The sequence below is a fragment of the Diadema setosum genome, chromosome 4 (genome assembly GCF_964275005.1).
Source record: "Diadema setosum chromosome 4, eeDiaSeto1, whole genome shotgun sequence".
In the NCBI taxonomy this organism is placed as follows: Eukaryota; Metazoa; Echinodermata; class Echinoidea; order Diadematoida; family Diadematidae; genus Diadema; species Diadema setosum.
Genome location: NC_092688.1, coordinates 22,435,038 through 22,459,173, shown reverse-complemented (window position 1 = coordinate 22,459,173; position 24,136 = coordinate 22,435,038). Strand labels below are relative to the sequence as shown.

General features: G+C 39.5%; 1 protein-coding gene across 1 annotated transcript in view; it reads left to right on the top strand.

Annotated features, from left to right (window-relative positions):
* The window catches only part of LOC140227712 (bile acid-CoA:amino acid N-acyltransferase-like), a 31,839-nt gene extending 7,940 nt beyond the window's left edge, over window positions 1-23,899 (top strand). Inside the window, exons 2-6 of the mRNA XM_072308122.1 lie at window positions 19,517-19,910; window positions 20,219-20,491; window positions 21,213-21,403; window positions 22,664-22,872; window positions 23,884-23,899. Of these exons, the coding sequence (XP_072164223.1) occupies window positions 19,529-19,910; window positions 20,219-20,491; window positions 21,213-21,403; window positions 22,664-22,872; window positions 23,884-23,899 (1,071 nt within the window). The 5' untranslated portion in view covers window positions 19,517-19,528. The remainder of the gene's footprint in view (window positions 1-19,516; window positions 19,911-20,218; window positions 20,492-21,212; window positions 21,404-22,663; window positions 22,873-23,883) is intronic.
* Window positions 23,900-24,136: the final 237 nt, after the last annotated feature.

The window sequence follows — 24,136 nt, the reverse complement described above, 5'->3', positions numbered from 1 at the left end:
AGTTTTCGCCCGGTGCTCCCCCTTAATTTCCAAAGCTAAAAATAAAGCTACAAACGGCAGTTTTGGGACTGTAAAATGTCAAAATTTTCAAGCTCACTCGCTTCGCTCGCTCGCATTTAATCGTTATGCCATTCTCCTGATGTTGCTGCCAGTACGAACTGCCAGCAGTTGCGCCCTGTGCGCCCCCCCTTAATTTCCAAAACGAAAAAATACAGCCCAAAACGGCAGGTTTTTTTTACTGTAAAATGTCAAAATTTTCAAGCTCGCTCGCTTCGCTCGCTCGCATTTAATTGTTATGCCATTCTCTTGATGTTGCTGTCAGTAGTAATTGCCAGCAGTTTCACCCGGTGCCCCCCCTTAATTTCCAAAGCGGACAAAATACAGTCACAAACTGCAGTTTTGGGACTGTAAAATGTCACAATTTTCAAGCTCGCTTGTAACAGTTTGTCAGAAATATATCACTCTCCTCCCACTTTATATTTCATGCAAAAGAGTGAGACGTCCGATCCCTGTAAAGTGTGTGTGTGTGTGTGTGTGGGGGGTTACCAAGCTTCTCTCACCCCCCGTCCCCCTCAAGGCTGCGCCGGTTCGGTTATGGGCTTGTAATCGTGGTGATGGTGACTATCGCCGATCATCCCCCCCACTCCTCAGTATGGATTTACGCCGTTGGCTACAAGCGTTACTTAGTAGTGCCAGTGGTGCGTGTAGAAGTCTTGGCGCGTGCAGACTCTCTTTACGACCAACAAGGTCTTGTCACAGCTAAAGTGGAAATTTTTACATAGTGAGTTTTCACGTTTGAGACATTATAACTCCTGAACCGCATATGGTACTGACCCCTAATTTTCTCCAAATATTGATTATATGTTAAACAAAATTCTTAAAAACGTTTCAAGATAATCCTTCAGTCTTTTTCTGATTTATGCTGAATCAAGCATTTTCATGATTTTCTTTTTTCAGAAAAATATCAAAAAATGAGTATTTTTCCTTAAAATCTCAATCCAGTTATCATAATCTCCCACAAAAATGGTATCAACTTGTAGGAAATTTTATTCTCTTTCATATGACATCACATTTGCTGAAATGTGATGTTTCTATCAAATTCTATCTTTCAAATAGCAAATTCAGTAAATATGGCGGCCATCTTGGACGCCATTTTGGATTTGGAGGCTTTCGCAACAATTTTTTTTTTTTTAGGTAGACCAGTGGTATGTTGTTTGTTACAATAGAAATTTGAAAATAAGCATGGTCTACTTATACCCCTTTCCCGCTGCCCCTCTCGGTGAACCACCGTTGGATTCCCCGGTGAATTCACTGGGGAACCTCTCGGTGAAATTTTCACTGCCGTCGTTTCACACCAACGACAATGCTCTCGGTGAATGTTGTTATGCAACTCTCCCCTAGATGTGTTTTCTGCTCGCACCGCGGCCGATCCCAGCTGAAGTGTGTAATAATGGCGCGATTCGCGCGCCAATTTGAACATGGTCTGGTGGATACTGTACTACAGTGCGTAGTGGTTCCGTACTCGTAACTTCTCTATATCACCTCTATTGATCGTAATTCGCATTTTCGGAGGGCCTTCATTTCATTGCTCAGTGTTGAAATTCGCGATATTTGCAGCTCATTATTGTATACAAAAAAAAAAGAGAGAAAAAATATAGAATGGAATTTGCTATCATTGTGTCACTGATGCTTCTGAATCAACTCGGACTGTTCAGAAACCGAGTGATGTGAGTTGCAATCGCAGCAGTATAGTCGAGTACGAAGACGGATGAGACTCATCAGCGTAACAGACTGGAAGAGGAATCAAAGAACAAGAAGAAGACACGGCAACTCGAGTACACTCTAACTAATCAGCTCAGTTTATTTGTATACGGCATGCGTAGACGATACAACACCAAGATGCAATACTGTACAACAATGCCGTCACGGCTGTGAAAGTCACACGAACGACATACTCCTGTAGTCGTGCGTGTATTTATATGGGTATACACGAATTACGTGTGGATTAATTTGGGAGAGCGCGATAGCTAGCGAAAAACGTGTGCATGACCAGAAACAAAACATAAGCTTTGACATAATTTGCATATTTCCCCCGGTGTTTCACCGAGACAACCTTTCACGCTGGGCGTTCCTCGGTGAACCACCGGTGGTTCCCCGGTGAACAATTGGTGTTTACCCAGGACGCTTCTAGGGTAAAAAATGCCCAAAATTTAATCGGTGTTTCACCTAGGCTTCCCCTAGGTTTCAACCGAGATTCCTTTCACACTGCGGGGTTCCCCGGGTGCCCCCGGGGGCACCCGGGGAAGATTTCCTTCAGCGGGAAAGGGGTATTAGTTTGTAGAGAGAGTGGAAGTCACTCGTTAAGTAAGCGAGTTTTTAGGGTTTGGCCCTCCGGTTATTATGACATTTATTAATTTCGGGAGCTGCGTCTGGCGGCCATGTTGGATTTTCGCAATAAAAAAGAAACTGATTCTAATTTTAATCCACTGAATCTTATTTCTCTTATCATTTATCATCAAATAGAGTTTTAAAAAACCCATCCCCAGACAAATCTTAACCACAGAAGGCACTTTTTAGGTCCTCTGGCGGCCATATTGGATTTTTGGCGGCCATCTTGGATTCGGGACAGATTTCAAGATGGCGCAGAAGCTTATTTTGTTGAGTATGGTCTAAAGTACCAGAATCAAGTGAGAAAACCTTGACTGGAAAAAAAGGCAGTTTTTGCCTGGCTCTGCCCTGTCTACAATGCTCGATATTTTAACCATGTGTCGCTAACATGCATGAGTCGGTCCCATGGGACACACAGACAGGATCGTAATTAGCATCAGATTTCAACACATTTTCTTGACTTTTTCATATCTTAAGTTGCAATTTTTTGTGAAATGCGATCGTCTTTTTGACATCATTTAGGACATTTCTGACAATTATCTGTGGTTTCTGTTCATCCTACAGTTTTTTTGTTAATCATTTATGCCCCTTGCATTTGACCTTGTGTTACTGCTCAGGGCTATCGATTCACGCTTACGGCAAATCCAATAGATGGTCACCGCGCGCAGGCTCTGCTTCACACGCCCGACACGGGTTGTGCAGATATCATGCCGGCCCGCAGGGTAGCGGAGCGGGGCTGGGCGCGGCCGGGCCGGGCCGGGCGCGGGCAGGCAGAGGGAGGATGGATCAAAGGAGTGTGTCAATATTCGTTACACTACTTCCTATATTGTGCTACTGCCGTCACAAGCTTACAATCAATCAAACTTCCTTCAATTAAAAAAGACTGGATTGCACATGACACTATACAAGACTGCACAACTCTGTATGCAAGTGAAATCTACTTTGAAATCATAACTTCATTATTGCCATGCTGTTATCATTGTCATCACAATACAAGTGATATGTGGGTACCACTACCATCACTATCAAATTGAGACTGCAGAAAATTTACAGGAAAGCAGAAAATACTGGTAGCTGTCATTTGATTAATTTGTTGTCCCCGCCGAACGAGTTCGAGCAGGGGACTATGAAACGGGCTCCGTACGTGTGTGTGTCCGTGTGTCCGTGTGTCCGTCCGTGCGTCCGTGCGTCCGTGTGTCCGTCCGTGCGTCCGTGCGTCCGTCCGTGCGTCCGTGTGTGATCAAAATGTTCAAAATGCTACTCCTTCGCCATTTCTAACCCGATTTTGATTCTGTTTGCTTTATATGATAGCACTACATGGGAGCTTTGAAACTTCTATAAAGAATTTCAGTTGTGACCTTTGACCTTGACCTTTGACCTATATTGTACATTTTGCTTCAAAATGCTACTCCTTCGCCATTTCTAACCTGATTTTGATTCCGTTTGCTTTATATGATGGCACTAGGTGAGGGCTTCAAAACTTCTACACAGAATTTTGACCTTTGACTTCTTTGACCTTTGACCTTGATTTTTTGCCTATATTGTACATTGGCTACAAAATGCTACTCCTTCGCCATTTCTAACCCGATTTCGATTCCGTTTGCTTTATATGATGGCACTAGGTGAGGGCTTCAAAACTTCTACACAGAATTTTGACCTTTGACTTCTTTGACCTTTGACCTTGATTTTTTACCTAAATTGTACATTTTGCTACAAAATGCTACTCCTTCGCCATTTGTAACCCGATTTCAATTCCGTTTGCTTTAAGTGATGGCACTTGGTGAGGGCTTCAAAACTTCTACACAGAATTTTGACCTTTGACTTCTTTGACCTCTGACCTTGATTTTTGACCTGTATTGTACATTTTGCTATTAAATGCTACTCCTTCGCCATTTCTAACCCGATTTCGATTCCGTTTGCTTTATGTGATGGCACTAGGTGAGGGCTTCAAAACTTCTACACAGAATTTTGTCCTTTGACTTCTTTGACCTTTGACCTTGATTTTTTACCTATATTGTACATTGGCTACAAAATGCTACTCCTTCGCCATTTCTAACCCGATTTCGATTCCGTTTGCTTTATGTGATGGCACTAGGTGAGGGCTTCAAAACTTCTACATAGAATTTTGACCTTTGACTTCTTTGACCTTTGACCTTGATCTTTTTACCTATATTGTACATTTTGCTACTAAATGCTACTTCCGGCGGGGACATATATTACGCACCGCGTAATTTCTACTTTTCCTTGTTTATCAATAGATACAGTGCAATATAATTTCATCTGGCAAAGGAGTATACCTAGTTCAAATTATTTGTTTGTTGCTGCACATTATATTGTACATACATCTCAACAACTATGAACAGTTGAGTATGCTACAGATGTCATGTCATTTGATCCCATTGATTCTATGATTGTGTGGCAGAAGTATCTCAACAACGTATGAACAGTTGACTATGCTACAAATATCATGAATGTCATTTGAACCCATTGATTCTGTGATTGTTTGTGTGGTAGTAGTATCTCAACAACTTTTTACAGTTGGCTATGCTACAAATATCATGAATATGTCATTTTAACCAATTGATTCCGTGATTGTTTGTGTGTGGTAGTAGTATCTCAACAACTTATGAACAGTTGACTATGCTACAAATATCATTTGAACCCATTGATTGTGATTGTTTGTGTGGTAGTAGCTTGCTAGAAGCAACTTTTGTTCAACACTGGGTACCCCACTATTTTCCTACCCCTATATAATATAGTGAACACCATCACCTTTCATTACTTTGGTCGCTGAATAAAAAGAAAAAAAAAAACTTGACCAACTTTCATTGCATTAACTGCATGGTTTTGCAGCGCGAAAATCTGTACTTTCAACAAAGAACCAGGAAATTACATCTCTCTGTGCAACACTGATAAAAAAAGTATCTTTGATGAGCATGCACTGGATGGAAAGTCAATACATCACTATAGCAGTAGCTAATACCAGTACTTTTTCAGGTCACGTCACATTATTATTGTGCATTTTGTCAAATTCATCAACAAAGATACAAAGTAAACAACCGCCGCATGCACTGTCACTTTAGACACAGATTATCACGTAACGTATCATGTCTATTTGATATAGAAATGATGTACCAGGTACTTTTTTTTTATTTCATTTTTGGCACATGATATGCACCATGTATGGCAAGTATATTATTAGACATGTGTTGCAAATGGCCCGTAGCAACCTACACGTAGATCTATCAGCGTTGTTAGGGTCTAGTAGATATATTATTATCAAAATAAATACTATTACTAGTTTATATACAGGCTACACTCAATATAAGACAAGATATTGCAAAGCCAACGTGTAAATGCACGAATTAAAACCATAGGTTTGATATGTAGGGCGACTATTTTATTACTGATGATCCGATTTAAATTATGTCTAGACCTATATAACAATGACAGACTGCTGTCTGACTAATGTAGCGATTGTTAGCACTCTAGCTGGCTACACATAGGAACATAGTCCTTTCTGGTCCATTTTTAATAATAAAAACTTATTGACCAATGAACCATGCAGTACAACATGCATTCTGCATGCAAACTAGCCTATAAACCAGCAAAATAGCACGACATAATGCAGCGGCCACAGGCATGCGCCAACTCCCAAAATGCACGTTCACGCATCGAACAATGGACGACGTGGGACCAAATCGCTGCGCCTACGCACAAGGGGGAAGCGCGAGCGCCACACCGATAGAAATAAAATTCTGCGGCTATTTTGTCAGGAAAGAATGTAATATTTTTTCCGCTAAAGAGAAAAAATGCAATACCAAGGGCAGTCTGCTTGATCGTTATAACAGAAACAATAACTTGACACGAGATCATGAATATATTACCTCAATATAATAAAAATCTGACGCTGGCAACGCAACAGGTCATATTTCAGTAGCCTACAGGGTTCACGAAACCTTATTACATGTATACCCCTAAATCGGGAGGATGGGTCAATGAGCAAAAAACTGTAGGATGGAAGCCGACTGCATGAAACAGGTAGACATGACCTCTTTCATTCAAATTTAAAAGGAATAGATACAAAAAATTGTCAAAAAATTATTATTGACATGTTATTGATAGGCTATAAATAATTTGCATAAACTCATATTTAATGCATAAAATTAGGGTTACGAAAATGTACACTTATATGGAAATTTTATTAAGATCTTGCAACTATGAATGTAGTGTTTTGAACATATGAATATGCATGAAGTGAGGAGACCTATACTTTCCACCCTCATTCTGTTTTTATTTTTCCAGTGGCCATTCAAAACAGGGGTAATTAAAAATGCAGAGCTCATCAGCGACGTATTGTTCATGTTGTCAAGTTCGATTATGTCATAATCAATATGGCGACGTACGTATATGCGCGCACCCTGAATACGTGTGGGGGCGGTATGCGAAGGGAGCGTAGCGACCGAGCCCGAGCGAGCGGAGTGAGCGAGGGGGGGGGGGGGAGGGTGTGGGAGGGGGGTTTCCCCCCTCCCACAGTAGGGAGAATTTTTGAAAATCTGTGTGTGAAAATGGCGTTTTCTTGCATCTATTAAAACACCACTATTCATTGCCATAAATAGAAAAAAATAAAATTAGAAGTTTTAAAAACAAGATAAGATAAAAAAAAATGGTCCCCGGATTTTTTTTTTTTTTTTTTGGGGGGGGGGGGTTGCAACCCCCCCAACCCCCCCTCTAACGTCAATTACCGTATTGTCGCCACTTGTGTGTAATTCTTGTGCACGTCCGGCTGGCGAACTAATATCGGCACTGAATTAGTTCGCCGCCCCTAGCCGGCCACATATTATTAGCGTGTGTGTTATACATACGCTTCAATGAAGGAGGCATTGTCGGTCACCGCGTTTGAAAATCTCCCTTAATCTGCCACCTGAAATCCATTCTAAATCAAAAACATCCTTGCATTAAAAATGGTTTTATCACCTGTTACATATGGTAAAATATATTTTGATTAAAATTATTTGTGTTTTGACGGAGGAAAAAGGTGAATTACGAATGTATTTTGAGAGTGATGAAAATCCGTCGCCCAACCTGATCTCCGATCGCGGCGCGCGTTACATGCGATGTGAATGTCTGGCGACCTTACAGCAGTGGCGACCATACCGTAATTGACGTTAGATCCGCTTCTGCCATCCTCATCTACATTCATGACATTCAAAGCCAATCCATTTTTATGTGCTTTGCGCGCAGAGAAGTGCGTTATAAGTGTTCAGTGCGCAAATTACAGGAAGTCCTGTGTGCGCCCGACCGTGGTGTCTCGCGGGGGACCGTGGTCCCCCGCGGGATAAACTGTCCACTTCCTTTCGAGCAATAGGCCTACTGTATACGCGGTCGGTTTCTTTAAAGGACGGTGGTCGATATGTAGTAGGGCTACCCTACACGGGTTATGGGATGTATCGGTTTCAATATGTTAGTAGTAGATCGAAAGTTAGACCCTACCCCCTATTATTTTTATTTTTTAAGAATATTTTATTCTTCATCAATGGGAAACATAATATACAAACAAATTTAGACCCTATACAAAATTCTCTGGACCAATTTCATAATCATTTTCGTCAATGGATACAAAATTTAGACCAAAAGAAAAACTTCACATCATTTTGATAGTAATGATACACTCTGATACATTTTTTTTTTTTCACATTCCATACCGGTATACACAATCCATATAACGTTACACATCTCTTCTTTTCTATTTTTACACTACTAATTCTTAATTCTCTTTTTGATTTTATTCCTTCATTACATTACAAATTTTATAAACTAAATCACAAACCCAAAAAATAATTTCTTTTCAACATTTATTCAATCCAACTTAAAATATCATTAGGTGATCCGAGTATCCTTCGGATCACCTTCTGTATCTGTACTGATTCTTTCTTTATTTCTCCTCAAAAGTTGTGCAGAGGTTAGCTCAGAAAGTGCATTGCCTATGAATGTCAAACTCATACCTCATATGTATCGTGTCCGAAAGACGACAATCGAACTAAAATCAAAGTGATCAGTCGACCGTGACGTCACTATGACGTCATTATATAAAAACACATTTTCATTCATATCTCATTAATGGAATGGAATTTTTCAATGAAATTTACGTCACATATAGTTCAAATTAAGTTGATTCTAATCATGTTTTCAAAATTCATCTATACCCTTAAAACGTGCGCGTACGCGCGCGTTGAAATATTTGTATGCTCAAATCGAGCTGGAATTTTTTTTGCACACGTTTCAGACCATTTGGAGCATTTTTTGAAAAATTGAAAAAATCGGACGGACGCGTACGCGCGCGCGCATATACGCATGCACAGCTCATATGCAATAGAAATTTCCCGTTTTTTTACACGGATCGGATGCCTGAAATGTCAAGGAATATTTCTACCAAGTTTCAAGTCAATCCGACTCAATATGACGTCATACGAGCCCGTCAAAGTTGAAATTCCGCGCGCGCGTCAATGGCAATATACAGTGCAGCTATGCCAAAAAACCGCCAATTTTAAATCCGATTTTACTCGTCAGGATGGACGGTGACCCCCCATTTTCTTTACATATTCTAAAAGCTGATGAGTTGTACATGTCATTTCGAGGGTTGGCAATGCTGGCAAAATGATTAAAAGATATCAAATTTCTTAATAAAGTAAAAAAAGTAAATTTTCAAAATGACGTCTTCAAATTTCAAGTTCACTCGAGCGTATCTCACTTATCCTTTGCCAATTTTCACACAAATTTCAGTATGTTGTAGCTTATTAAATGCTCTTTCATTAATATCATAACAGCATTTTAATTAGATGACGGCATCACCTGGTAGAAATGGATTCAAAGTAATCTTGTCAAATTTGACCAGTTTACGTGTTATCTCTATGGGAGTGCAGTTTTTCTGGAAATGAAAATTGACATGACTATCTTTCTCGAGCACTATCTCACTTATGCTTCGGTGAATTTCTCCCAAATTTTAATATGTTGTAGCTGAGACTTTGGGCTATTGGTTATGTGCCCTTTATTTTTTCATACGACGTCGGCATCACGTCAAAAAATTTGGTTGAAATTAAAGCTTATCTTCGATGTATTGAGATATTTCTTCCTTTTTGCAACTTTCTTTGCAATTACTCAAGAAAGACAGCCCCTATCACCCCCATAATTTACACATGTTTAGTTCATGTTACGTACATTATTTCATAAAATAACAACTACTTGATCGGACACCATCTTGGGTATGTAAATTAGGGTCAAAGGTCATAAATATTTCATCCTGTATCTTAGTAAATACATGTTCTATCTTTCCCATATTTTGCACACGTAAAGACCATATTACAAGGATCATTTCACAAAATAACCACTTTTTGCTCAGATGCCATCTTGTCTGTGCAAAGTGGGGTCAAAGGTCATATGTACTTTTTTCTGTATCTTCGTTATGACGTGTTATCTCTATGGGAGGGAATTTTTCTACATGTGAAAGTTGACATGATTGTCTTTATCGAGCACTATATTTAGCTCACTTACCCTTCGGTGAATTTCTCCCAGATTTTAATATGTTGTAGCTGAGACTTTGCGCTATCATTAATGTGCCTTTTGTTCTTTTATACGATGTCTGGATCATGTTAAAAAACTTGGTTGAAAATAAAGCGTATCTTCGATGTATTGAGATATTTTCTTTCTGCAACTTTCTTTGCAATAACTCAACAAAAACTGCCTCTATCACCCCCATATTTTGCACATGTTTAGTTCATGTCACGTACATTATTTCATAAAATAACAACTACTTGATCGGACACCATCTTGGGTATGTAAATTAGGGTCAAAGGTCATAAATGTTTTATCGTGTATCTTGGTGAATTGGAGTCTTGTCCTATCTTTCCCATACTTTGCACACGCAAAGACCATTTTACAAGAATCATTTCACAAAATAACTACTTTTTGTTCAGATGCCATCTTTGGTGTTATATATTATGTATACATATATGATTATTACAATCTATTGATAATCAAAACAAATGAATACGAATCAATAAAGTATTGTAGAGTAAAAACAAAACCGAACAGTAAGTTTGATGGTGTTGTTCATTGAAGTTGGTTAAGAAGATTAAGAGAGGAAGTGATTTCGGGACTTAACGGGATGATCAATTTATATGTTATCTACATTTTAGTAATGTGTGTATGGGCATAATGTATGGGGGATTTTAGGAATACACTGATATATCATCAATAATTATAAGATATAAATGTATATGAGGCATTTATTGTAATTATAAGATATATAATCAATCATTTCTTGTTAGTCAATCTATAAGGGCAGTAAACGTGTTGCAGGGTGCCCTCTACATAAGCGTATTCTATCTTGTTCCCAGAACCTGTACGGTTAAAAAAAAAATCATATTGTTGTGTTTTATTTTGTTTCTTATTTGAACATGTTCGTTAAAAAAAATCCCTTAAATCTCCCTCCGTTTTGTGTTTGTGCGTGTGTGTGTGTGTGTGTGTGTGTGTGTGTGTGTGTGTTTGGAAGCGCGGGGGGGGGGGGGGAGGGCAGAGGGGCACTTGCCCCCCCCCCCCATATATTTTTTTTTGAAGGGGGGGGGGGGGCAAAACGACTTCCCCCAAGTGCCCCCTGTATCAAATAATTGATCAATTTTTTAAAGACCAAAATGAACAACAAAGGCGCTTTTCTCCTCTGAAAGTTATCAATTTCATAACTGAAAATGCGATTTTTTTTTTCGCCCATAACGGGGCAAATGATTCACTAACAATATACATTATTATATCTATACACTAATATTTACTAATCATAAGTAGATTTAGTATATAGATGGTAGCCTCGCGTCGTCGAGTGTGCCCCCTGAAACGTACCTTTAGTAAACCTTATCGTCGCTGGGGTGACAAGACCTTGTATCTCAAATTTTGGTGAAAATGACTTTTTTGCTTTAGTGGTCAAATAATCGGTTAAGTGATGTCCTGTCCAAATCCCAGCTGTCTTACCCCAAAAATGAAGCCACCACGGCACGTCAAAGGAACGGCTATCCCATTCAGTATAGTGCTTTGGCCGCCATGTTTTTTGGCTCATAATCATAGTCCTTCGCAGTGATTTTTTTTTTTACTATATGTTTAATTTCCTAGAAATTTGATTTCAAATGCTCCGTAAACGAGACTTTTTTTTTTTTTTTTTTAAAGTCACTACCCAGGGAGGGTGCATCCCCTCCGACACCCTCCCCCGCTCGGTCGCTTCGATCCCTCGCCGAGGATCTTACACCGTCACATAATGTACCCCCGTATGTTATAATCATAGTCCTTCACCGTGATTTTTTCACAATGTTTAATTCTCTAGAAATTCGCTTTTAGATGCTCTACAAACGCGAATTTTGTACTCTGTTTTCATTTTCATTTTGTTATTTTTTTTTATGTTGCACCAGGGACAGAAACAAAATATATTGGAAAAATAAAATCGTACCCCGGGCTCTGGCAGTACTTATTTTATACATATCTATTTACAGTTTTTACTATTTATCGACTGTACTGTATCCGTACGGTACGGAGCACTTTTTGCGTGTTCGTGTACGTATGCTACTACAAGGATGTAGGGTCTATGTATAGCACTTTACTTGTGACCAATCCAAATTGAGAATGCGAGCCTAAGTGCGAGCCTTAGCCTCATAAAGATTCTGCAGGGGCAAGCACACTATAATTTTGGCCCCCTCTCAATAATGAGTAATTCTCGACATGAAAAATTTTCTTGCTTTTTTGACAGAAAAAAAAAAAGACAGCTCCCCATAAAACTATTGCAAGGGTAAGCATATCGTTTGCTCCCCTCCCCACATGATTATAATTCCCAAGATGAGAAGATTTTCTTGCATTTTTGTGATAAAAAAAGGAAGGAGCTACCCTCTCCAACACCCTCCCCCATCAAGTTCCATGTATTGTTATATGCCCACACAATGATGTTGCACAAGTGGAAACAAGGGCTGAGATGCCGCGAGTTAGTGAAGCAGTTATCTTTTTAGGTGATCCGAGTATCCTCTCGGATCACCTTCTGTATCTGTACGGATTCTTTGTTAGGTGATCCGAGTATCCTCTCGGATCACCTATTGTATCTGTACGGATTCTTTCTTCTTCTTCTTCTTCTTTATTTCTTTCTCCTCAAATGTTGTGCAGCGGTTAACTCTAAAAGTCATTCACCTATCACTTCTAAACTGATACCATATATGTATCACGTCATAAGGACGACAGATCTAATGTATCACTGTGATCAGTCAACCATGACGTCACTATGACGTCATTATCTGAAAACACGTTCACATTCGTATCTCATTAATGGAATGGATTTTCTCAATGAAATTTACATCATATAGTTCAAGTCAAGCTCTATTGATATATTTCATAAAATTTAGTCACGTTCATAGTAAACGAGCGCGTACGCGCGCGTTGAAATTTTAACATGCTCCAATCGAGCTCAAAATTGTTTTGCACACGTTTCAGGTCATTTGGAGTATTTCAGAAAAAATCGACGGACGCGTACGCGCCCGCGCATATACGCACGCACAGCTCATATGCAATAGAAATTTCCCGTCTTTTCACACGTATCGGATGTCTGAAATGTCAAAGAATGTTTCTACCAAGTTTCAAGTCAATCCGACTCAATATGACGTCTTACGGGCCCGTCAAAGTTGAAATTCCGCGCGCGCGTCAATGGCGATATACAGTGCAACAATGCCAAAAACCGCCATATTTAAATCCGATTTTACTCGTCAGGATGGACGGTGACCCCCCATTTTTTTTACATATTTTGAAAGCTGATGAGTTGTACATATCATTTCATGGGTTGGCGATACTGAAAAAATGATTAAAAGATATCAAATTTCTTAAAAAAGTAAAAAAATTAAATTTTCAAAATGACGTCATCAAAATTCAAGTTCACTCGAGCGTATCTCACTTATCCTTTGCCGAGTTTCACCTAACTTTCAGTATGTTGTAGCTTATTTAATGTTCTTTCCTATTTATAATTACAAGATTTTGATTGGATGACGTCATCACCTCGTAAGAATGGATTGAAAGTATCCTTGTAAAATTTGACCAGTTTACGTGTTATCTCTATGGGAGAGCAGTTTTTCTGGAAGTGAAAATTGACATGACTATCTTTTTCGAGCACTAGCTCACTTATGCTTCGGTGAATTTTTCCCAGATTTTAATATGTTGTAGCTGAGACTTTGGGCTATCGTAAGTGTGCCCTTCGTTTTTTCATACGATGTCGGGATCACGTCAAAAAAGTTACTTGAATTTAAAGTTTATCTTCGATGTATTGAAATATTTCTTTCTTTTTGCAACGTTATGTGCAATAACTCAAGAAAAACATACCCTATCACCACCATATTTTGCACATGTTTAGTTCATGTCACGAACATTATTTCATAAAATAACAACGACTTGATCAGACGCCATCTTGGGTATGTAAATTAGGGTCAAAGGTCATAAATGTTTCATCCTGTATCTTGGTGAATACATGTTCTATCTTTCCCATATTTTGCACACGTAAAGACCATGTTACAGGGATCATTTCATAAAATAACCACTTTTTGCTCAGATGCCATCTTGTCTGTGCAAAGTGGGGTCAAAGGTCATATTTTCTATTTTTGCTATGACGTGTTATCTCTATGGGAGGGAATTTTTTAGATGTGAAAATTGACATGACTCTCTTTATCGAGCACTATCTTACTTAATATGCTTCGGTGAATTTCTCTCAGATTTTAGTATGTTGTAGCTGAGACTTTGCACTATCACGACTCGAATCATTGATTAAAAAAGAAATCGGATCACCTTAATTTGTCAGTGATGACAAATTACAATCTCTAGTTATCAATATCCATTGTATGATGGGGGGTTGGGTTTCTGGACACTTAAGTTTGCGCGTGAAAACTTACCTATTTTACATAGAATATGCAACCTTCTTTACCTCAAAGACTTGATATAGACTCCTCATATACTAGACAACATACTCTGAAAACGGCTTGAAAATTAACCTGCTAAATTGTTGGATTTTCCCTTTCAAAGTGACCCCATGTACGAATGTATCAAAGAGAGTTGTGCACTCGTTGATTTTGTACGCCAACGGGAAATATATGGGGAGGGAGCGTGCACAGTGTTTACATTCTCGCCGTACGATCGACGCAAAAGAACATTCGATCGAACATCATGTGTGTATAAATAGTGTAAAATAACTTGTAACATCTTGTGAGACTTTCACTGCGTCATTTTCATTCCAGACGCACTTACACCCACTTACAATACGCGTCCGGTCCCACAACCTGTCCGGACACACAACACTTGGTCATATATTGATTGAAGTTTATTGTTAAAAACAAAAAAACAAACAACACAACCCCCCCCCCCCACCACCACCCTATCCCCTATACCCCCATCCATTCTCCTTCTTACTACCCTACCCCCTTCCCCCACCCCCTTCCAAAACCCCCCTCACAACAAAACCTCAAAGGCAACTGAAACCTGTGTGTCCTGACATTTATATGTAGGGTTGGGGGTACCACCCATCGTCACCCTAAGGATCTGTAGCTTGTTTATTCTAAAAATATAACACAAATTCGCCTAATTCTTACCTCAAATATGCCATAAATACTGCAGTTTTGAATGTGAACCTTTTCATTCTATACGCAAACAGCCATGATACGAAGGGTGCCGATGGGAAGGTACCCTGCCGATAGGTGGTACCCCTACCATACCCAGTCATTGGGTGTCCGGACAGGTTGTGGGACCGGACGCATACTGTAAAGTGCATCTGGTTTGACAATAGGGAGCTTTAGATTTAAGACGCGTGGATGTTCATAGGGGAAAAAAACATGTTCTGAGCGTGCGCAGAAGCCTGCGTCAACTTGGCCCGCGCTGCTGCGCACGCTCAGAACATGTTTTTTTTTACCTTTGAACGTCCGCACATCTAATAAAAATCTAAAGCTCCCTAATGACGCGTCTACGTAAACAGTTGTTTGTCAGTGAGGAGCTGTGCGTAAATGTCCATTCAAAGTAAAATAAGCAAGTCAGTACACCCAACCCCCCCCCCCCCCCCATCCTACATATTTCAATACGAGTGCGTGGAAAGGCATTTCCTGGTGGAAGTGCAGCAGACCCTACTCTATGAAATAAAAGTGAAACAAATTCTCAATTCTTTTTCCAGTTTTCCCACTTATGCAAATATTGACAACGTATTAGGTATAACTGCTAACTTTTCTTCTAACTTATCCTGCTCTACAGACCTTTTGATGAAATATTCCGCTGGGGGTGTCTTATTTTTCCTTCCTTAAAAAAAAAAAAAATTCTTCACCAAAATTAAAACATGGTTAACTAGCTGAGGTTTTCCTTTATCTGGTCGCTCTATACCAAAAAAGATCTGTTCCCAAATCAACTGTTGCAAATCAAAATAATCAAAAAGAGTACATTTTCCCCAAACATTCCTAGCAAATTCACATGTATAATATGTCTCTTCCAACAAAAGGAACATAAATTATCATTTATGAACTTAAACTTAAATAAATGATGATCTGTGTACATACATTTGTACCACTACTCCATGCAATAATCTAAATTGAAAATCCCTCAAAGCAGAACTCAAAGTGCTACTTCTTATCCTGCTAAAAATACATTTTATATCTTTATGAGAAAAATCAAAAAATATTATGCAGGTGTGATTGATGTGTTGGACACCTACTCAGTATCATTCACGCATGACACTACGCGCAGTGGTTTTGTATTCTTCACTGGGGATTTGAAGACGTTGAAAGGTTACTGAAAAGCCCGATAAACAAGATCTACAGCAAAACAACTTGACTGCACATTGGAAAAGCATTTGTACATGCTTTTTTTTTAAACGCATTGGCAATGCCAATTCTGATTAGAGGGTATGGTAGTAGGGGTGGTGGTTTCAAACATATTACAATATGTTTGTCTGCATTGTCAATGCAAAAACAGTGGTCGATCTAAAAAAGGAGAGGCACTGCGGGGAGCTGAATTGAGGCCAGTCAAGTTCGACGGAGATATTTTTGCACTGAAACTTCGAATTGAAAAGGGAACAACAGCATTTGATAGTGCTGGATTTTTAAAATCACACACTGTAAAAATGGATATTTTCGCACAACAAATTTTTCGCACTCTGCGGGGTTAGAAGAGTTTTGCGTGTTTTTGATTCCGCGAAATCAAGACGTCAACTACTGGAAGATATGGCAAGCAAAATTCGCGTGCTTTTACATGTATTATCGCGCTAGTTTCTGGTTGTGCAAAATGGTCGAAAATTTCAAAATCCAACATCCAAAATTTCCACTTTTACAGTAGGTCAAGTTTTTACGTGAATTTCATTGTTAAATATTCTTATCAAGCAAATAAAGATTAGGCGGTCGATGAGAAGTAGGTCCAACCATACTACTCATCGACCACTTTTTGATTATATACAATAATTATACACCTTGTATATTGAAAAATATCCAACAGTTTCACCTTAATTTCACTACACTCAAGGCAGGAAATACTGCAGATTCATATCCCGTGCTTGTGCCTAGATTGTTGTCTCGTGTAGTCATACCGTACGCGTGGAATTCTTGACGACAAACGCAAGTGACATTTTTTACTGTGCACCGATGCAAGCTCATTTCAATCAATCCCCCATTCTCCCATTGAAAAGCGTGTAAATCCCGGCAGTGAATCAGCGTTATGCTTCCATGTTCCCTTGCCATGTCTTCTGTTAGTTGTGTGAACATATCGCATGAACATCACAGAAACATGCAAGTTATGTCAAGTAGAGGGGAAGGTGCATTCCATTGTCTTTTCTTATACATATCAGTGGGTGTTTCTACATTAGCAGAGATTGACAGATAAGATCATAACAGGAATTATTGGTTTGGAAGGATTTTTTGTGGGCGTATCTAAGTAATCTGAAGAAAAATAGAAGAAAATCATTAAAAAAAATATATGGAATGTTTCTAGATTATTCGTTTCACCGCAAAAGTGATGTTGAGGGTATCATAAATCAACACAAATCAACATACATTTGTATTTCAGAGAACCTTAAAAACAGAACATCACAGATTGTCTTTTGTCAAAGCAACTTATTAATACCTGTGCAATAGAGCACATTACTTCTTGGCGGCACAGATCATGGGTACAAAGGTTCTTGTTTCCAGGGCCCCGTTGCTAGAAACTTTGCGTTTAAACGCAACTTGCAACTGATTGTCAATGGCCAATCAAAATCATTGTTGCATGCATGTCTTCTTAATAGGGCAGACCCTGAGCCAATCAGAATGGTTGTTTCAAAATTAGCAATTATTTGCAATTGATTGCAACTTTCTTGCAACGGGGCCCAGAGCTACCAAGTCTCATGCATTCTGAGTGAGACTCAAGCATGTAGGGGTCGTCTCACGATCTCATGCATGGCACCTATTTTTCTCATGCATCGGGCAAAGTCTGTGATTTGGGCTCATAATAAGGAGCATAGCTCAGAGGATAAAAGTGATACCAATATAGTTACAACTGAAGGTATATTTTCCTTTTGTCTTTTAAAATAAGTAAAAAATAGTCACTTAAGTATGCACCTGATCGCACCATTCAGAGCTAAAAAATTGAAAAAGCTCCATACCATGGGAGGCTGGAGGGGGGGGACCCCTCCCACACCCTCGCTTGCGCGCACCTTTGCTTGCCGGCCGAGATGCTGAGTCATGAAAATCTCACTCATAAAATTTTTTTGAACTTGGCATCCCTGTGTTTCTTCTCCTAGTTCTCTTGGACCCTGTTTACAGTGCGGGGCCGGGCTCGGCCGCGGCTCGGCCACGGCCGAGTCCGGCCTCAATTGCGCGGCCGAGCCTCGCAATTTTGTCCGTTTACACTGCTGGGCTCGGCCGCGCTTTTGATTCAAACCTTTCAATATTTTGTCGTAGTGGCGCTCTGCTTGCAAACAAACGCAATTTGGTATTGTCTGGTTTTCAGACCCTTTGCCAAATGAACTCCGTGGCGACGAAGTCGCCGTTCGGGCAAAGGCCTTTGCCGAAGGAAAAAAATCCTTTGCAGGACAAAACCACCTTAAACTATACTAGTTTTCGACGTCGAGGGGGTTAATATCCTGAATAGCGAAAGATACAGGCAGAGGGTTTGGAAGCCAGACTAAAATTGGCCCCGCAATTGGCCGCGCATTTGGCCCAGTTTGCGTTTACACCAAGAAGAGGCAGGGCTCGGCCGTGGCCGCGAGACCACCTCCAGAGCGAGGCCAAATGCCATTTGGCCTTTTGCGCGTTTACACTGAAGCGGGGCTGGGCTCGGCCGCGGCTTGGCCGTGGCCGAGCCTCGCACTGTAAACGGGGTCTAACACCTCCTTGATTAGCCTGCCCAGATGCTGTGCAATGCATGGCATCCCAGAACAGTGCAGTGCTGTGCCTCGAGCAGTGCTGTGTAGAAACAGGTTTGTATGTACCGGTACCGATAGTTAGTACCGGTACATAGTTTTTGTTATACATGTGAGTAATCAACAGCAATATTGACAAATTATCATACTAACTATACTTTCATCGCCCAAGCGCCATTCACTGAAGATGAATAACCACCAATTGCCATCCAGGCCACGGGACCTTTTCACCAAACTTTGCTATGTGTGTGCATGTCAGAACTTTAAATCAGTAAAGTATTATGAAGATCTATGACAATTCATGCTGTCTGTTCTTAGTACAGTAAACCTTGCCTAAGTCAAATATACTTGGACTGAAGAAATGTCATGGCTTCGACTTAGAGAAAATTTGACTTTAAATAGATGTTATTACGAGGGATTAAAATCAGTGGAATATAAAGAGAAGAGAACTTGAAAAGATCTTCAACTTACGTGGTTATTCGACTTATGCGAGGTCGACTATTAGTAAGGTTGACTGTAATTTCCAGTAAATCATGGCATCACATCATAACACTAGCATCTGTATAAAGACAATATAGCTATAATATCATTGTCAATGATATCATCGCTAGGACCCCTTACACTGTAATATTGCATGAAGTCACTCTTGCTGCATTGATTAAAGGTTGTGTAATGCCTGATATGTGATTCCCATTACCCCAGGTACATTGTGCCATGAACACAGGAGGCAGAGTTCGAGACAGACTGGGATGCCTTCTCAACCACCTGTACAGTGGGCCTAGAGGAGATGGAGTGAGTAGTAGGTGTGATGGTGCAGTCCTGAGGCAATGTTCATCAAGAAGCCAAATTAATAACGATATAACAGTAACTGCAAGTGATCAAGGTGCAGCTCTGTCCGTTCTTGACCGGAGTCAAGAGACACATCTTCATGTCCACCCTCAGTCTGGCCTCAGTGATGAACTACTGGACATCAGGGTCAGCGGCCTGGAGCCAGGTCAGGAGGTGACCCTGCAAGCACACGTGACATCAGAGTGTGAACGGTATCGCTTTGAATCAAGCGCAAAGTATGTGGCTGACAGGTCAGGTCAAATATCAGGTAAGCAGGTGGAGATATCTTGCAACTTCTCTGTTAATGCTTATAAGCATTATGTAAAAAAAAAAATAAGATTCACTTAATAGAAGTTTTGACTGAAAGCTGTCATTTCAGATTAGTAAAGTTTGAGCTTTTTGACTGTGAAGTACAGTATAAAGTATCAATGTATAAGCTGGTGACATTTTGATGGTTGAAAAGAGTAGTTCTGATAAGAAAAAAAAAAGTGACTTCAGAGGCACCCATCATTTGTTTCTTACCCATGGCATGCTTCACATCCAAATTGTATCCTTAATTCTGTTTCTTTTTGGTAGTCCAGAATGATCCTTCCATTGGCGGCAGCTACACAGGAGTAGAACCACACGGGCTTCTGTGGAGTATGGTTGCCACGGATACATCCAAGTGGCCTCGGCTCATCAAGAAGAACATCCAGAAGCCCTTTGTCTTTCACTTCCGAGTGGTGGATGTTGCTGGCCGACTGTTAGGAGAGGCATCTGCTGAGAGGTGGTCCTTAGCAGACTATGTGGATAGGATTCCCCTCACTCATGGCAAAGCCGAAGGATGCCTCTATCTCCCACAGCAGAAGGGTACTTGAACCAGAATTTACTTGTGGTAGTTATTAAATGCATTGAGCTCCAGCCAGGTCCTTAATGTGGTTCCAACTTCCAGTTGACTTCACAGGACAGTGATATCTCTCATTCAAGTTTCAGCATCAGAAACCACTTGTATTTTGAAAGTAATGAATTGGAAATTTTTCTCAGGCTACTCACACTTGTAGCTTTTGATTGGTGTCACAGGCATAGATCATTATATAAGTTTGAGTAAGAAATGTAGAGTTGTACTGATATGAGTGCACTTTGTAACCCCCCCCCCCCCAAAAAAAAAAAAAAAAAAAAAAAAAAAACACTCCTCAGAGTACTCTTTGCCAATTAACTTTTGGGTGCACATGCCCAAGGTCAAAAATCAAAATCAAATTCTCAAAATTTCACTATTAAATAGAGTACCTATGGGAGAATATTCCCCCAATATCTGTGCAATTTTCTTAACATTTAGTGTATACATAGATGTATTACGCGGTTTGGGTCATGGGGTCAAAGGTCAAAGGCCATGTGAAAATGCTAAAATTTCCATTTTCTCCCATGTCACAATATCCAACAATGCATCATTGCGGAGGCATAGCAATCACAATAGCAACACTTCTAGTTTCATTTTATTCTTACCAGAGATGGAAAAATAAAATTATATGTTGTATTGCATGTAGAGATTATTGATGGATATTCTGAAAAGATCTCTCTTCTCTTCTGTCAGGTGATACTACTCTGATGCCTGTCCTGATCGACATAAGGGGCGGGGTGCCGTACCTGATAGAAGATCGCCCCTCCCTCCTGTCCTCCCACGGGTTCGCCACCATCAGTGTAGACTACTACCGAAAGATGAGGGGTAGTGCAGACATTGTAACAACTGGTATCACCACCTACTTTGACATGCAAATCATCCTTGTGAGTATTATCTCGCAGTCTGTCCTGGATCTGTGTGAAATCTGCCAATCAAAAAGAATCAGCAAAGACTGTCTCATTTCAGGGGATTCCCAATGCTAAACATGCAACGTTTACTCAGTTTCATGTGATTTGTCTTTCTTCTGACATGACGATGCAGTTTTGTGTTTTGTTGTATTTTGTTTGGTTTTATTCTTGCTTAACGTACACATGTATGTTAATTTATTTGTTAGTGTGGAAAGTAGCAGGAAATATATCTAGACATGTGTATGTATCAAATTTCTTATTGAGGCAGTTTTCAAGTGTGACTGTATGGTAATCAATTAGAGTGTCCAGTGTAGTGTCTGTGCTGCTAATTCTTTTAGTACAGGTGCAATGATCATATCTTTCTCGGGTTTGTAAATCAGGAAACCTTCTTTTGTGTGTGTGTGTGTGTGTGTATGTTGTTTCCTATCTTCCAATGAACTATGTTATTGTTGTTGTTGTTTTTTTTTAAGCGTTGCCCAGAGGCTAAATACAGTACGTGGAAACTCAGAGTAACAAGATCCTTGAGACCAGACAATTTGTTCTTTATATCAGATATTTTGTTTTATCAGCGGTCAATAACAATACAAAACAAGGGAATTAAATTCATTGGGACCAGAGAAATTAGTTTGTTATAGCAGATATTTTGTTATGTCAGATCTCTCTATATCAAGTTTCTACTATTTGTTGTTTAATCATGTCCTACTTAGGCCTAATCTGTTCATTTATTCAAAAGCTTGGACACCCTGCTCCATATTAGCATCATGTAATTCAGTGATTCAATTTGGAATACAACAATATGTAGCTCCATAGTAGACCATGTATGAAACAATTACACAGGATATCTAAATGATTAAAGAGGAATTACATAATTACAGGACAGATTGTTTAGTACTGTATTAGCAGCCACTGTAGCGATTGGTATGAAATAGTTTCAATTCATATCCTTGTGATATTCGCTGCTAGTTTTGAGGAATTTTGGTAGCTATTTTTGTCACTGTAGTTCTGTAGGTGGATTGTGTACATATACTTTTGTAATTACAAGTGAACAAGGGCAATGTCAATGCTGAGATAATTATCAATATTGGTATTGCGATATCACCACTGACAACATTTTATTTTCTAATAAAATGTGTTCTTTTTCAAGTAGTTATGATAAAGAGACTTTGTGATGTGTGACTGTTTTCAAACATGTATGAGTTATGTTTTTTCGTATGTGTTGTTGTTGTTGTTTTTTAGGACGTCATTGATTTCATCAGGAAACATCCTCGTCTGGACATCAACAGAGTTGGAATAGTGTCTGCTTGTCTTGGCAGCTATCTGGCCATGAATGCTGTAGCCAGAATAGCGGGACTTCCCATCAAGTGTTTGTCAGTTACAGGAAGCAGCGACGTTCCTCCACCTTATATTAGCTTTGTGCTACCTGACGGAACTCAGATCAAACCCTTGTTAGTATCAGGAACTCATGACGATTTGGGATACAATTCTTTGTCTTTTTGTAATGACAGTACTGGTAAAAGTGAAAATTGTTCATGATTCTTACAATATGAAGCTAGCATGCAAATAAAAGCATGCAAATTTTTTATATATATCTTTGAGTTCAAAGTAGGGGTGTAAGTGGTATGTTATTTGCTGTTGTCTTCACGGATCATCAGTCCTGTAGCTGAGGGAATTTACTGTCATATTACAGACCTTTCACTGCAGTATATGCTGCTGAAACCCTTAGTGGGCTAAATAGCAAAGTTGACTTCAGAGGCAATAAGCCATACATGGTTCTCATACTTATCAACAAGTACAAATCAAACTGAGTGAAGAGTATGTGTCATAACTCTCTATTTGCCATGTTGTAAGCCCCCTGTGTGGCACATTATTCTATCAACAAGTACAAATCAAACTGAGTGAAGAGTATGTGTCGTAACTCTCTATTTGCCATGTTGTAAGCCCCCTGTGTGGCACATTATTCTGAGACAGCAAAGTAGTCATGCTTTTAAATAGCAAAACATTCTGTTTTTCAAATCCATGTAACCTTTATAGACTTTTGTTACCCTCGACATGTAGTGAGCAAATTTGGAGAGAAAATGCCAAGCTTTGCTTTGATATAGATTGTATGACAAATCTGTGATTATTTTTCTTTCAAATGACCAGTAGCTACACTATTGTCGAGGCATTATTACTTTTGTACACAAAACAGTGACAGAAAGTGAGAATTTATTCCAGTAGGGAACACCGCTCCATATTCAATCACCACATCAAATGGAATCTGCATTTGACAGGAATGAAACCACGAGACACATTTTCATTGTACTGGGGCACTTGGTGATTTATCATTTGGTGTGGGCGGGTTTGTGCGTTTAAACTTGGCACGCTGTTGACTGAGTCAGGCGTGTGAACGTGGCACATAGAGAGTTAAGTCTATAATCATTCTATGTTTGGTATCTTTGCTCTTTAATGTCCAACAGTGGCATTCTGTCATAGTTCCATATTAAAAATTAATTTACTTATATGTTAAGATTAATTCAATGCGCGACTCATTATTTCTACCCTTATTTCAAATGCAGAATCTGAAAGCAGCTGTAATTAATTCTTTATGCAAAATTTTTGTACATATGTACAATGTAATTCATAAGAATCTATGAAGTATCACCCAGTATTCCTAATCTTAAAATTTCAAACTCAATGATGTCTGCGCTCTGCAAATGCTTCATTTGTTTA